General features: G+C 45.4%; 1 protein-coding gene across 1 annotated transcript in view; it reads left to right on the forward strand.

Moving 5' to 3' along the window:
- The window catches only part of astn1 (astrotactin 1), a 3,463,295-nt gene that overhangs the window by 2,623,621 nt on the left and 822,830 nt on the right, over positions 1-16,844 (forward strand). The window contains exon 17 of the mRNA XM_070888265.1: positions 14,836-14,963. Within this exon, the coding sequence (XP_070744366.1) occupies positions 14,836-14,963 (128 nt within the window). The remainder of the gene's footprint in view (positions 1-14,835; positions 14,964-16,844) is intronic.

A 16,844-nucleotide genomic window follows, 5' to 3' on the forward strand; every position in this document is an offset into this window, starting at 1 on the left:
ACCGTTCCCTTGCCCCGTTTGACGTAATTTGTATCTCTCCATCATGATACTTTTCTTTGACCCAAAATAGTTCTCTAGGGTGCTTACCACTTTGTCATAGGACGCCTTGTCTTCGATTTGGCCAAAGATGCGTTGGTCTTCGGTGCCGAGGCAGTGGATAAGTATTGCACGATGGCGAGCTGGTGTTAAGTTGTCGCCGTCTAATCCACTCGCATGATGTACGTAGAAAAGCTTTATATCCATCTTGGTCATGGAATTGGATGGTCCCCGGGTGTGGAGAGGAAAGGCGGGGGGTAGGGAGGTTAATTTGATTCATCCATGTCGCCAAATTATGTTGTAGACCTAAATGAACAGACTAACTGAACCCATCATCCATCATCATAGGCAGTCCCTCGGAATCGAGGAAGACTTGCTTCCACTCTAAAAATGAGTCCTTAGGTGGCTGAACAGTCCAATATAAGAGCCACAGTCCCTGCCACAGGTGGGACAGACAGTCGTTGAGGGTAAGGGAGGGTGGGACTGGTTTGCCGCATGTTCTTTCCGCTGCCTGCGCTTGGTTTCTGCATGCACACGGTAATGAGACTCGAGGCGCTCAGCGCCCTCCCGGATGCACTTCCTCCACTTAGGGCGGTCTTTGGCCAGGGGCTCCCAGGTGTCAGTGGGGATGTTGCACTTTATCAGGGAGGCTTTGAGGGTGTCCTTGTAATGTTTCCTCTGCCCACCTTTGGCTCGTTTGCCATGAAGGAGTTCCGAGTAGAGTGCTTGCTTTGGCAGTCTCGTGTCTGGCATGCGGACAATGTGGCCTGCCCAGCGGAGCTGATCAAGTGTGGTCAGTGCTTCAATGCTAGGGATGTTGGCCTGGTCAAGGACACTAATGTTGGTGCGTCTGTCCTCCCAAGGGATTTGTAGGATCTTGCGGAGGCATAGATGGTGGTATTTCTCCAGCGACTTGAGGTGTCTACTGTACATGGTCCATGTCTCTGAGCCATACAGGAGGGCAGGTATTACTACAGCCCTGTAGACCATGAGCTTGGTGGTAGGTTTGAGGGCTTGGTCTTCGAACACTCTTTTCCTCAGGCAGCACTGGCGCACTGGAGGCAGTGTTGAATCTCGTCGTCAATGTCTGCTTTTGTTGATAAAAGGCTCCCGAGGTAGGGGAAATGGTCCACGCTGTTCAGGGCCGCACCATGGATCTTGATGACGGGGGCAGTGCTGTGCGGCGAGGACAGGCTGGTGGAGGACCTTTGTCTTACGGATGTTTAGTGTAAGGCCCTAACTGAACCAGGAGTAATGTAACTAACTGTGTCCTTTAACGCAACTCCAAAAATGGAGTCCCAAAACCAGCATGAACCAGCTTGTTTACAGCAGCGTGTGAATAGCTCCCGCAGGGTCCTAATGCCTGTCTAGTGAGGGTTGGTGTAACAAACAAATAGAGTATGAACACAACAATGCAGATTTAACCAAATACTCCCTTAAGCTTTCACTGATTTTAACAACTGACAGAGAACTCATTCGATGTATTTTTCATTAAAAAAGACAAGGATTTTATGGAATAGCAATGACTAAGGTCAACAAGACCTAACTTCTTATCTTCGCCGTCAATCCCTTTTCTCTCCAGAAACATATGTAATTACTCCTTAAGCCCATTTATAATGTGGGTTGGATTTTCCGCTAATTTGCGCACCATTTCACATCTCGACGGGTGAGAAAATGTGTTTCTGGCCGTCAAACGGGGCGTCCAGGATTTAGTGCCGGGCCAGAAATTTCAGCAAGATATTGCAGCGGTGCAAAAACCCCGTTTTGATCATCAGGATTGTTATGTCCAGAATAAAGTAATGTGATTGAGTACTGTAGACATGAGTAAGTGTGACCTTAGTCTCTTTATTGTAACTCCAGAGTGTTGCTACAGCATGGGAGGCCTGCTTATATACAGTGCTCCCAAGGGATGCTGGGATCCCTTGGGACTCCAACAGATATGCCCTCTGGTGGCAGTAGAATGCTGGTTACATAGGGTTGCATACATAACAAGGATGATGTCAGTTGTCGTGCAAGGCTATGCTAGCACCCCAGGTGAACTTTCGGGCATTACACCTGATTTTGCGACCGCCCCAGGACCCGACCAAAAGAATCAGGCGGTCCCAGGGTGCAGCAGGTGCAATTGCCGCCATATTTAAAGGGAGGCTGGAGGATCTTATATTGCAGTTGTCAGTGACTGCCACGGTTGTGCGCAGAAAGCTGTGTTAGTGGGCACTTTAAAGCTGCACTTTTATGTGAGTTAACCCTTTGTTTTCAAGGTCAGTAAGAGAGTTCAATGCTAGTTCGCCAGCAAATCATGCTGGTTGATATTAGCAGGCGGCTTCAAGCTGGAAGAAGGCTTATTGTCCATGGTTTACAACGGAATCGAAGAGGTCACAGACTTTTGGGGAGGAGGCCTTACCTCCCATGGGTTTACAGGGAGCATCACTCATACCTGTGTTTGAAGGCTGCGCTTCAGAAAAGAAGTGCTTACAGAGACATGACAGCTCCTACAGGCAGACCTACAACCTACTAGCAGCCACAGGACTGCGCTGCCCGTTGAGGTAAAGGTGACTGCGGCGCTGGCATTCGATGCCTCCAGCTCCTTGCAGGCAGCAGCGGGGGATATATGCTGCATCTCGCAGCAGGCTGCACATTGCTGCATTCGCCAGGTGACAAGGGCACTGTACCCGCGCAGGTTGGACTTCATAAAGTTCCCAATGAGCAGTGAGAGACCAGAATGAGAGGTCTATAGGTTTTGCATTATTTGCAGCCTTCCCCAAGGTTCAGGGTGCGATTGACTGTATGCACGTCACCCTGCGAGCACCAACACAGAATGCAGATGTCTTCCGAAAGGGATACCGCTCCCTAAACATTCAGTTGGTCTGTGACCACACTCAGCGCATCCTCGCGGTCAATGCCCGCTATCCAAGGAGCACACATGATGCTTTCATCTTGCATAAGAGCAGTGTCTCGCACATGTTTCAGCGACAAAGACAAGGTTAGAGCTGGCTGATCGGGCACAAAGGCTAGGGCACCTTGCTCATGACTCCCTTCCAGAACCCTGCCACAGAAGCCGAACAGCGCTATAATGAAAGCCATACAGCCAACTGCAACATCATTGAACAAACAGTTGACGTGACAGTGCTTCCAATGCCTGGACTGCTCTGGTGGCAGCCATCAATACTCCCCTCGGCAGGTCTCTGAATTCATTGTGGTGTACTCCATGCTACACAGCTTAGCAATCATGAGGGGACTGGCATTGCCAATGGGAATTGCAGAACCCACTCAGGAGGAGGAGGAGGAGGAAGACGAGGAAGAGGAGCCTGGCGAGGAAGCCATACTGAAACCACCATGTCCACAGGGAAGGCAGCATAGGGATGTGGCCGCTGCAAGAGCCTTACGTAGGCAGCTCATCATTGACCAGTTTGCTTGAACGGCAAACGGGAGGTTTGAGCATTGCCTCGCCACTCTATGTCACCATGATGCCTAATGTACAAATGATTGTGCAATGGGACATAAGACACCGATGTCAAAGATCAAAGAACAATTATCACCAACATGTAATACTCTCAATACCCTCCCCCCCCGCCCCACATAACCCTACATAATAGAACGGTTGACCACTTATGGATACATTACTGCTTCCTGCAATTCACAAAATGTTAGGAAAAGAATAACTGCATCTGCAGTGCACAAAATGTCACTAGAACAAGACTGCTTCCTGCAGTGTACAAAATATCATGAAAAGATTAACTGCATGCTGCAGTGCACACAATTCAAGAAAAAAGACTGCTTCCTGCAGTGCATCAAATTTGAAAGGCTCCATAATTACTTTGCAGCCATTATTGTGTCTTCGAGAGACTTTCCCCCCCTTCCCTTCAACCCCCTCCCATGCCTGCTGCTCCTCCTCAATGAGGCCTCAGAGTGTATAGCATGGCTGCTAGAGGGCTGCTGTGTTGGGAGCTCAGACAATGGAGAACATGTCTGAGGACGCACTGGACCTGCTCCTGGGTTGGAAGGCTCGGCTTTCGACTGAGGTGTCTCTTCCTCGGCAATTCCCGTCACAGGTGGATGGGGTGTCAACTGTCTATGGTGCATGGTTGGCGAGTGAGTGGTAGGGTCCGGAATGCTGTCATCCTGAGGAATGACATCTTCCCATTTCCCTAGAGCCACTCACTTTCTGACAGGACTGGGCCTTAGCAACCAGAGCATGATGTGTTACCAACAGATGAGCTGGCCTGCTGTGGCACCGTCACTTCCCCGTTGGACTGTGGGGAATGTCGAAAATATGGATGCAGACATGGACTGCATCATCTGGCCAAGTTCAAGCAAAGTTTGTGCCTGTGATGTGCCCAAATCTGTGGCGTGATCAATGGCACGCACACACACTCTGGAACTCCACTGTTGCTTCTAGAGGCCACCAGCCTGTGTGGGTGGGTGACTCTCAACTCGCAACGACAATCCGCGATGCTGCCTCCGCAACAGTCACAGTGAGCTTGTCAATGCTCGCTGGGATCCGTCCCAGTGCATCAATAAGAGGACGGTGCATCACTGCGCTCTCCCTGGACATTTCCACCAGGTCCACTTTAAGGTCTGCCTGTCTGTTAGCAGACCGACTTTGCTGACTCACTCTCCGGAGAGCTGGCTGGCCTGCGAGATTCCACCCCAGCACTGCATTGCTGTACACCACTGGGTCAGGAGCCTCTGATTAATCAAAATCCCCCCTGAAGAGCTTAATCCGGAGGGTGTGACTAGTGAGCTCGCATGATCAATGCCCTCCATTGCCTCATCCTCGTCGGCATGGCCTGAAGTGGTGCATCGAGGGATGGTGCGCCTCTGGTTGGTCATCTCGAAGTAGAAAACAACAGATGAGCGGTTAGCGGCAGGGGAGGGGGAAGGGTGGCATGAGGAAGGTGGCATAGCACAGGTTCATTTGAAGGCCACCGCAACTCCATAATATCTCGCAGTGCAGTGGATTCAGTGGCGCGATCCATGTGCATACTCTCACTTCCCGAGGGGGGGCTCAGCATCGCCCGTGGCAACTATCCGACCTGGTACTCTGATGAGGGCAGAGACCCTCTGCTCCACATGTGTGAGTGGCAATGTTTGAGGTGGACCCCCGCCTGGCCGCAGCTGCTCCCTCCTGTTGTGAGAGTGCTTTGACTGCAAAGAGAAAAATAGGAATGATTAAAAATGCCACATATACCTACCACAGTAGAATAAGTGATACTGTATTAATGTTGTATAGGCCTCATTTCAATCTGTTGCGATGTTGCATTTGCTTCGTCAGTATGTATTCGTCGGTTTGAGGCATCTACTATGGGAGATGTAAGTGATCTTTCAGAACGTGATAGGAGCAGGTGGAGTTCATTGACAGGGAAGATTTTAACGTAAGAAATGATGTGCATAGATCATTTAAAGGCAATGGTTGCCAATGTAAGCCTTCACTTTTGTTATGCATAGTGATAAGCACTCCAATGAGTATTGAGAGGGACCAGATAAATGAAAGACTTTACACAGTGTGTAAGATTAATGTTATAAGTAATGGAGGCATGCATAGATACAAATGGTACTCACCCTGACGATCCTCATGAGGTCATTGAAATTTTTCAGCACTGTGTACCAGTCCTGGGCACATTGTCTGTAGCAGATACCTCCTGTGCTATCTCCCTCCATATTCGTTTGAACACAGGAGGGAATGGTCTGGCTCCGCCTGGAAGATGGCGTGAGGCCCACCTTCTCTCCACCACACTGACTAACGCCTCACTAGCCTCCTGGCTGAAGTGCCTGGCACGCAACCTTCACTCCTGATTCTCCATCTCAGTAGAAGTGGTGAAGTGGGCCGATTTAAATGCGCATGCGCGCAGAAAGTTGTTGTGCCCTGCATTTGCATTTGCGACCGGAAAAGAAAGCAAGAGGGATAAAGAAAAAAAAAATTCCCAATGCACATGCGCAAAATGGCCACCTCCTTCACCGCCGAAGGTTTCGGCTCCGGCTAACAAAGTCAGGGTTTACGCCAACGCTCCTCCAGATGACTTTTTGGCCGAAAATACATGATGAAGGTGCAAACTATTTAGAGGCGCAAACCTTTGCGCTCCGCTCCGACTTGCGCCCCGAAATGATTAAACCTGAAAATCCAGTCCTGTGTGTTTCAGTTACCTTCCTGGATTACTTATCCCTATATTTGCATTACCCTTATATCTTCATTACCTTAAGTCCAATATGACCAGCCTCTGAGAGTTTGAAAGCTTTCATCTGAGGAAATAAACAGCCTTATTTCACAGCACAAATTTACCCAAAACGTGGCCTGGATTTTGTGGCAAAAATAACAGAGAGGCTATCAGCACTCACTGTTATTAAAGAGTAAATCGGACAGCAACTTCCAGTGACTGCACATGCACAGTTAAATGCTCAAATCGGGAAAAGAAGAACAGAAAAATTAGGAACAGCAGGAGGCCATATAGCCCTCGAACCTGCTCCGCCATTCAATAAGATCATAGCTGATCTTTGACCTGAACTCCACTTTCCCACCCGATCTCCATATCCCTTAATTACCCTTGAGTCAAAAATCTATCTATCTCAGCCTTGAATATACACAACGACTCAGAATAAAGCCCTTTGCGGTAAAGAATTCCAAAGATTCACAACACTCTGAGTGAAGCAATCCTCACCTCAGTCTTAAATGGACAACCCTTTATCCTAAGACTAAGCTCCCTAGTTCTAAACTCTCCAGCCAGGGGAAACAACCTCTCAGCATTGACCCTGTCAATCCTCCTCAGAATCTTATATGTTTCAATAAGATCACCTCTCATTCTTTTAAACCCCAGAGAGTACAGACCCAATCTACTCAATCTCTCTTCGTGGCCAACTCTTTCATTCCAGGAATCAATCTAGTAAACCTTTGTTGAACCGTCTCTAAATTAAGTAATTCCTTCCTTTGATAAGGCGACCAAATCTATGCACAGTACTCCAGGCATAGTCTTTCCAAAGCTTTCTACAGTTATATAAAGGTGTTATATAAATCCAAGTCAGTCTGTATGTCTTTCTTTCTCCCTCCCTTCTTCAAGACTGTCTTTTTGATTTCCATTCTCAAGAAAATCACAGGAGGCCACACAGCACTCCCTTATGAAGTATCACTTTCTTCTACCTCTCCAATATTACTGACCTCCATTTCTACCTCTTCCCCACAGCTATCCCTCCATTTTCTGCAATCTTCCCTTTTCTTCCAAAGCCCTGGAACATCTCTTGCTTTGCAACTACACTCCCATCTCTCCTTTATCAAGTCCCTACTGCCTGCCTGCCACTCTTGTACTCCAATCCCCTTGCAATAAAGACCAACATGCCATTTTCCTAATTGATTGCTGTACCTACATGCTAACTCTCTGTGCTTCCAATATGAGGACACATAAATCTGTCTAAATACCAACATTTAATAGTTTCTCATCATTTAAAAAATATTCTGTTTTTCTATTATTCCTGCCAAAGTGAATAACCTCACATTTCCCCACATTATACTCCATCTGCCATACTATTGCCTGCTCACTTAACCTGTCTATATCCCGTTGCAGGCTCTTTGTGTCCTCCTCACAGCTTACTTTCCTAGCTTTGTATCATCAGCAGACCATTACACTCGGACCCTCCATCCAAGTCATTAATGTAGATTGTAAATAACCAGGGCCCAAGCACTGATCTTTGCAGCACCCCACGAGTTGCAGCCTGCCAGCTAACCAATCCTCTATCCATGCTAATACATCACCCCCATCCCCACGAGGCCATATCTTGCATAACAACCTTTTATATGGCACTTTATTGGATGCCTTTTGGAAATCCAAATATACTACATTGACTCGTTCCCCTTTATCTACCCTGCTAGTTACATCCTCAAAAAAGTCTAATGAATTTGTTAAACACGATTTCTCTTTCATAACTCTGCCTAATCATATTATGATTTTCTAAGTGCCGTGTTACCACTTCCTTTATAATGCATACCAGCATTTTCCCAACAACTGATGTTAGGCTAACTGGCCTGTAGTTCCATTTTCACTCTTCTCGCCTTTCTTGAATAGCGGGGTTACATTTGCTACATTCCAATTTGCTGTGACCTTTCTAGAATCTAGCAAATTTTGAAAGATTGCTACAAGTATCTCTGCTGCCACCTCTTTTAGAACCATAGGATGTGGGCTATCAGGTCCAGGGGATTTGTTGGCTTTTGGTTCCATTAATTTCTCCAGTACTTTTTCTCTATTTAATATTCATTACTTTAAGTTCCTCACTCTCGTTAGACTCTTGATTCCCCACTATTTCTTGTATGTTTTTGTGTCTCCTACTGTGAAATGAGATACAAAATATGTATTTAAATTCTCTGCCAGTGCCTTATTTCCCATTATAATTTCTGCTGTCTCAGTAGCTAAGGGACCAATGGTTACTTTTGCTACTCTCTTCCTTTTTACAAACTTGTAGAAGCTCTTACAATCTGTTTTTATATTTCCTGCTAGTTTACTTTCATATTCTAAATCCCTCGTGTTATCATTTTTTTTGGTCATCCTTTGTTGGTTTCGAAAGCTCTCAGAATCCTCAGGCTTACGGCTATTCTTCGCAACATTATAAGCCTTTGATTAGAGTGGCAGGCAGGCAGGGACTTGGTAAAGGAGAGATGGGAGTGTAGCTGCAAAGCAATGAGATGTTCCAGGGCTTTGGAAGAAAAGGAAAGATTGCAGAAAATGGAGGGATAGCTGTGGGGAAGAGGTAGAAATGGAGGTCAGTAATATTGGAGAGGTAGAAGAAAGTGATACTTCGTAAGGGAGTGCTGTGTGGGAAGGACCTCCTATGATTTTCTTGAGAATGAAAATCAAAAAGACAGTCTTGAAGGAGAGAGGGAGAAAGAAAGACATACAGACTGACTTGGATTTATATAACACCTTTCACAACCACCGGATGTCTCAAAGTGCTTTACAGCCAATTTTGGAGTGTAGTCACTTTTGTAATGTGGGAAACGTGGCAGCCAAGCTCCCACTGACAGCTATGTGATAATGACCAGATAATCTGTATTTGTTATGTTGATTGAGGGATAAATATTGGGCAGGACATTAGGGATAACTCCTCTGCTCTTCTTCGAAATAGTGCCATGGAATCTATTACGTACACTTGTAAGAGCAGATGGGGCCCCGGTTTAACGTGTCATCCAAAAGACAGCACCTCCGACAGCAGCTCCCTTCACACTGCACTGGGAGTGTCAGCCTAGATTTATGCGCTCAAGTTCCTGGAGTTGGAATTGAACACATAACCTTCTGACTCAGAGGCAAGAGTGCTGCCCACTGAGCCATGGCTGATACTGAGCTAGGAACATTGGATGGTGCGTTGTGAGGGAGTGATGTGCAAGAGGGGAGGGTGCTTTCCTTGTGGATGGAAATGATAACTGCCATTTTGAAGTCGGCAGAAACAGTGTCACAAAATAGAGACAGATTGACGATGTCAGCTTGCGTGGTGGATCTGCACAGTCAGGAGTTATGCTAGGATGGGCTTGAGGGAATAGGTGGTAGACCTCATGAGTGAGTTGACTGTGCTGAGGACTGACGGGGAGAGACTACGCAGAACGGGATGAGTGACATGCTCAGTTGGACAGACAAGGTTGTGGCAGTTGAGGGCATGCCATTTGAGCCAGCAGCAGTTATGTGGATTATCAGCCTTCATTTTGACACAACAAACCTGTGGACTTCAAAGATCCCATGGCACTATTCAAAGAAAAGCTGGGCATGCTTCTTGTGACCAACATTTGTCCCTCGATGGACACCACCAAAAACAGGTAGATATGATGTCCGCCCTCTTTACCTTTCAATACAGTAGCTGTGGTGGGGTTACTGTAGCAGTAGATAATCAGACTGTGCTCCAGAGGGCACAGCAGCCACTAGAAGCCAAAAGGAAGTCTAGTGACTGTAATGTTAGATTATTGGACTGTTATTCAGGGAGCGGCAGAACACTAGACCTCTGTCAGCCAGTAGCTCCAGTGCCAACTTGTTGAGCTCCCATTCGGAAAGCTGGAGTCCCAGCAGTTGAGTCCCGATCAGAAAGCCTCTACCTCTTTTGACCAACAACAACTTGTATTTATATAGCGTCTTTAATGAAGTAAAATATCCCAAGGCTCTTCACAGGAATGTTTTAAGACAAAACAAAAAAATTTGACACTGAGCCACATAAGATTAAATTACAGCAGATGACCAAAAGCTTGGATAAAGAGGTAGGTTTTTAGGAGCGTCTTAAAGAAGGAAAAAGAGCTAGAGAGGTTTAGGCAGGAAGTTCCAGAGCTTAGCGCCCAGGCAGCTGAAGGCACGGCCACCAATGGTTGAGCAATTATCATCAGGGATGCTCAAGAGGCCAGAATTTAAGGAGTGCAGACATCTCGTGGGGCTGTGAGGCTGAAAAAGATTACAGAGATAGGGAGGGGCGAGGCCACAGAGGGATTTGTAAACAAGGATGAGAATTTTGAAATCGAGGCATTGCTTAGCCAGGAGCCAAGGGGTGATGGGTGAGTGGGACTTGGTGCGAGCTGGGACACGGGTTGTCGCGTTTTGGATGACCTCAAGTTTACGTGCGGGAGGCCAGCCAGGAGTCCGTTGGAGTAGTCAAGTCTAGAGGTAACAAAGGCATGGATGAGGGCTTCAGCAGCGGATGAGCTGAGGCAAGGGCGGAGACGGGCAATGTTACGGAGTTGGAAATAGGCGGTTATAGTTATGCTGCGGATATGTGGCCGGAATCTCATTTCAGGGTCAAATATGACAACGAGGTTGCGAACAGTCTGGTTCAGCCTCAGATAGATGCTAGGGAGAGGGATGGAGTCGGTGGCTAGGGAACGCAGTTTGTGGTGGGGACCAAAGACAATGGCTTCGGACTCCCCATATTTAATTGGTGAAAATTTCTGCTCAGCCACAAGTGGATGTCGGATAAGCATGGTACTGGCACTCAAGTAAAATAATTCTGCACTATAAACAGAACATGAGAGACTTCTGTGAGTTGGCCATTTGAATCATCTGACTTCCTGCACAATTCATTTTGCCTGTTTTGCTATTTTTGTACTTGGGCAGTTTCTGGCTTTAAAAGGATCATTGACCTGAATGTATTAACTGAAATGAAGAGGCTTGTCAACAAAATGTCAATGTATTGGTGAGGTTTATTTTATTTACATCAATAGGCACAGTAGGAACTTACAGTGACTTGCACTGATTTTCAAATTTGAATGACAAAATCAGAAAAACAATGTTTGGGAAATTTGTATTCAGAATCTGTATGTTATTCCCCCGCTGTTAAACTCATTCACACAGTTTATTTGCTGGACCACCTTTTGAAAATGGATCGGAAAATAGGAACAAGCAGTACATTTTAACTGACAGTGAATACAGGGCCACTGAGCTGTGACAGATTTCACTGACAGAGAAAACCCGGGGGAGCAGAAAGATATATATTGCCTCGTATATTTATTCATATTATTTTTCAATGCTGAAACATTCGGCACAATGAAAACAACCGTAAATATGGAGAATCTGTAAATATTTCACAACGTTATAATGAGGTCAAGTAATGTTGTGTATATAATCTCATTGTTACCACGGAAATCATCTGTGGTTTGATTTTTAGTTTGGTAAGTTGTGCGTCTGATATACATAGAAACCACTGCCGTTTTTAAGACTCTCCAAATAAATCTACTGAGAAATCTACTCCCACCTGCAGGGTTTCAGTTTGTCCAAGTATGGAGTCAATACTTTCTACCCATAGGGATATATCCCACTTGTCTAAATCCAGAGAGTTTCAGCGTAGATTGGCCAAGATTAAGGAACCCCCTCCAAATGTGCACTCGGCTACTGCTAGAGTTTAACTAGCTAAAGCTGGGCAGCTTGCCAATATAGAGTACTAGTAATTGTCCTGCTCTTTGTACAGCTAGCATCACTCTATCTGTTGGGGCACTGGTTTTCAGGATTATCTCGAGCTGTGTGGGAACAATCCCAGCTCCCACTGACAGGTCTATACTTGCAGGTTCTGTCAATCAGCCCAGGCTGGTTGAGCAATCCTGAATTGTGCCCATAAATATTGCAGAGCTGCTTGGTTGAGATATTGGGTTACTGAATCTGCCACATGGGGTTGAGATCTGAGCTTCTATCATCTGAACCACCTCAACCTTAAAGAGAGTCTCCCAAGGAGGTTAGTCATGAATTAGTCATCAGAAAATTGAAGAAGATCGGTTTGAGTCCCTCGGTCGTCCCTCGGCATCTCGGCCTTGTGTGGGTGGCTTGACCCATCCACCTCCACGGAGGTGTGTGGGGGCCTGACCCATCCACCTCCATGGCACGAACCTGGTATTGCAGTACTTCCAGGAACGGTGCAGTGGCTCTAGGCCTTTTGGCTAAGAGCATTGGCGCAGAGTGATCCTTGAATGGGCCCAAGGTGACCTCTGGCGTTTGTGATTTGACAAAGAATTGGAACGATTGGCTACGAATTTCAAAAAAAAAAAATCGAGGAAGACTTGCTTCCACTCTAAAAATGAGTCCTTAGGTGGCTGAACAGTCCAAAACGAGAACCACAGCCCCTGTCACAGGTGGGACAGAGAGTCTTTGAGGGAAAGAGTGGGTGGGCAGTACGGTGAGCAGCTCAACTGGCCCTAAAATGCGTGAGTGCATTGCCATCATCCTGACCATAGTATGGACACACCGTACCTCGTTGATTGCTGGCTCCACCAATTCAAGATGCAGCTGTTTGCCACTGCAACCCAATCCTGATAAATGAACACATGTTCTCATGCTTGCTCTCCAGCTAATGCCTTCCGACAGCTTGTCATCTCAAGTCTCTGGTTTCCTCATCAGTTATACAATGGACATATTCTTTCAGCATGTTGTAAGAATCTATACCGGACGTTTCACCATGCCAGACACCTTGATATTCAAAATGTCCGAATCAAATGCTATGCAGCAAGCTGCTTAATCCAGGTCCTTCTGAGAGTGGATTTAGCAAATAAAGGTGCCCACCATGAGGCTGATTCCACCTCCAAGATACTCAGTGACAAGTTTGCGCTAGCTGGAGCCCTCTCTCCCTGCCCCCGCTCACCCCCTTTTTACCACAAATCCACCTCAAAGCGTGGTGCGAAGTCTAGCCTATGGGACAGCAATCACTTCTGTTGTTTGCCTGGTAGTTCTGATAGTGAATGGGACTTGTTATGGGTTAGGACACAGGCAGCAGAGTTTTGGATGAGTTGGAGTTTATGGAGGGTAGAAGACAGGAGGTTGACCAGAAAAGCATTACGATATTCGACTCTGGAGATGATAAAGACATGGATCAGGTGGATTGGATGAGGCTTAATGAACACATTTAAGTCCAGGAGGCAGTACAGAGGAAGCCGCAAGGCTGATTCTGGTATTGAGGGAAAGAGTTATGATGAAAGAACCTGGGGAAAAAAAACCTCATCCAAATATTTAGAATAGTAAATGAAATGGAAAAAGTAAACCTACCTTAAGTTAAATAGTGACATTGTTATATTGGGGCTTTAAATTGGTGAAAGACAAATTTAGAACTGATATCAGGAAGCTTCTACACGCAGAATGAGGATGATATGGAATGGACTTCTGTCAGGTAATGCAGGAAAATGCCCTGCAATCATTTAAAGACAGTTTTACTTCTCCATGCTTTTATCCTGGATTTTTGGAGAGCTATGGCAAATTTACCTCGTTGCATTTTGTCCTCCCTTGGACCCAACCAATGTGGCAAGTTAGGAAAATGTGTCTACAGAAGGCTAGGTTCCATTCCCCAAATCGTCCTCTCCTCGGTAGGCCTAGCAGTATAGTACAGGATTCAGTATTTAAAAAAAATAATAATAATCTACAGCTTAGGAGAAAAAAAAATCACGATCCTCTTGGAAAGTCGCTCAGCCATCCCAGTGAATGGTGCACCTTGTGACACGGTGCAACTCTATGCCTACAGGCAAGATCAACGCTGCACAGGACCAATTCAGTGTCTTTGTAGAACTTCATTGTGCGAGCTTAGAGTACCGGCAGGAGATCTAACCCTCCAGGAAAAAGTGGGTCAGCTCTGCCGTTGGCCAAATTGAGACCAGTAAGTTTACAGATTGTTGTGTTGGGACTTAACAGTCTAAAAGCATCTTCAGAAACAGCTGGAAGTCATGACTGGGGCTATACCGCCTTTGTTGTGGATGCCTGGATGAGTTAGGAAGTACCGAATGGTGTCATTGATCCATTGGCACCTTGTGACAGTTTCTTAACCGATAAGGGAATAAGGGGTTATGGGGAGTGGGCAGGGAAGTGGAGCTGAGTCCATGATTGGATTAGCCATGATCTTATTAAATGGCGGAGCAGGCTCGAGGGGCCATATGGCCTACTTATGCTCCTATTTCTTATGTTCTTATGTGACCTTTTGAAATGGAAAAATTGTACTTACAATGTCCATGTCCAGAAAATATATTTGGTTTTAAGGTTTGAACATTGCAAAATATTATTAATTATGTTGTCCCAACAAAGATGAAGAGTGGTGTCATTGACTGACTGCACTCATTTATTTCGACCAAGCTTTTGGTCATCTTGTAAGAAATCATGAATTGGAAGAAATAACTTACAATCTGCCCCAATATCTCCTTATGTGACTTGGAGTCAAATGTGTTTGATAACGTTCCTGTGATGAGCTTTGGGCCATTTTTACTATTTTAAAATATATAAATACACAATACAAGTTAGTAATTGTTCAACGTTTTCCAACTGTGGAGCTACAATATCCAACAAACTGCTTCCATCATGGATTATTTTTTTGTCTCTCTCTCTCCTTCAGACAGAAGAATTTTGTGCCTGGTAACCCACAGCAGCTGCCAGATGGAATGGTTGTCTCAGCTCTGCCCAGTGAAAGCCAGTGTCAGGAAGAGCTGTCTGAGCCCATCCCGGATCCAGACTACCTCACAGGTCAGGCTGCAGCTGTTTTTTCTGCTTTATGGTTTCTTCTGCCTGACTTGAAGACAATTTTAGACCCTGAATGAATCAGTATTTGGCCAGGTCAAGGCATAATTGGTGGCCCTTCCTCATTAAATGGGGAATGACATGTTCAAATGAGGTAATGTTACGATGGAAAATCAAATGGCAGGAATTACATATATTTAAGGAAGGAAAGCACTGATGTTGAAGATGCTAATTGACTCATTTACATGAGTTTGTTCGTGACATGTATAGGAATATGCAGTATATGCAAGAATATGGAGGTAAAGGCCATAGCACAAACTGACGTTCCGATCTGTAAGTTGCTTTCATATATTGTTTGTACCTTAAGACTGTTAGTGATTTTAAAAGGGAAAACGTACGTGCTGACGGAGTTGTGCTCTTTTCCTAGTTTTCTCCATTTGCTTTATCAACCCTGATCAGAGATGTGTCATCGCTGGCCAAATTAGGCTTGAAATTGCGAAGCCACAGAACTGATGAGCAAACGAAACAACAACCAAATGTGACTGGAGTGCAAACCTTGGGCCCGAAATCCCGTTGCTGGCACTCGCCAGAAAATAGTTAAAAAGATCCGCACCTACCTTTTGCTACTGCGCCCTCCAGCGATCCCGGTCGGAAGCCTCCTCTCCCTGCGCATCAGAGCACGTCCATGTCATGCAGATGTGCAGGAAGAAGCTGGAGAAACATGGCACTGGACAGCCAATCAAGGTAAAGTATTCTCATTCATAATAATGGGAACTCCGTAAGTAGGAGTTCTCATTATTATGAATGAGAAATACCCGCCCCAAACACCCAAACACCAATAAAAAAAAAGTAAAAAACATCACATATTTAACATTAATTTAAATTAAAGTTAATAAATGTGTTACAAAAAAAAATTCCAATTTAAAAAAAATTGTAATTATGGTTTAAAATAAACTTACTTTAGTGGGCAGGGTTTTTAACATTAAAATGTGTTTTTAAATTTTATTTTTTGTTTTTTATATGTTTTAAAACTCTTAGCTGGTAAAAGTAGGCTATGCACCTGCTTTTACCAGGCGCAAGAGTTTTAAGGACATTCGCTGGGCAAGAGATGGGCAAATACCGCAATCTTGCCCGTGTGAATGTCCTTTTCCCCGAGATTAGCTGGATCTGACAAGCTAGAGCTTGACAGATTGGAAAGTTGATTATTGGCACATGCGCATTGCGTGCCGAAAACCGGCTTTTGCGTACACACTCCATACGGACCCGGGGAGGCTGGGATTTCAGGCCCATTAGTTTTTTTATTTATTAGGCTGAGTAGTTCTTTAAAGCTCATCCCACAGTACTGTCGTGCTTAGTATGTTGATTTAGTGAGTGTTGGTCATTCAGATGTCATGCCATTCCATTGTGAAGTTGCTCCCATGGTGCAGCTTGCATACCAACTGTGGGCAATGCTCATTAAAGCCGCAAATGTTGTGGAAATTAGGAGGCCACTCTATTAAGAAAGTAAGAACATAGGAATATGAGAGGCTATTCAGCCTTTTGAACCTGTTCCACTATTCAATGAGATCATGGTTGCTCTGTATCTTAACTACTTCCACGTGTCTTGGTTCCCTAACCCTCAATACCCTTGTCTAACAAAAATGTATTTATTTCATTTTTGAAATTTTCAATTGAGCTACAGCCTCAACAACTTTTTGGTGGAGCGAGTTCCAGATTTACGCTACACTTTGTATGATGAAATGCTCCCTGACATCACCCGGGAACTGCATAGCTCTAATGTTAAGGTTATGCCTCCTTGTTCTGGACTCCCCAACCAGAGGAAAAAGTTTGGGGCCAAAGTTGCCCCTTTTTTTAAAAGAGAAGTTACCGCCTCAACGAGGTGGCAAC

This window comes from Pristiophorus japonicus, chromosome 8, assembly GCF_044704955.1.
Source record: "Pristiophorus japonicus isolate sPriJap1 chromosome 8, sPriJap1.hap1, whole genome shotgun sequence".
Taxonomy (NCBI): Eukaryota; Metazoa; Chordata; class Chondrichthyes; family Pristiophoridae; genus Pristiophorus; species Pristiophorus japonicus.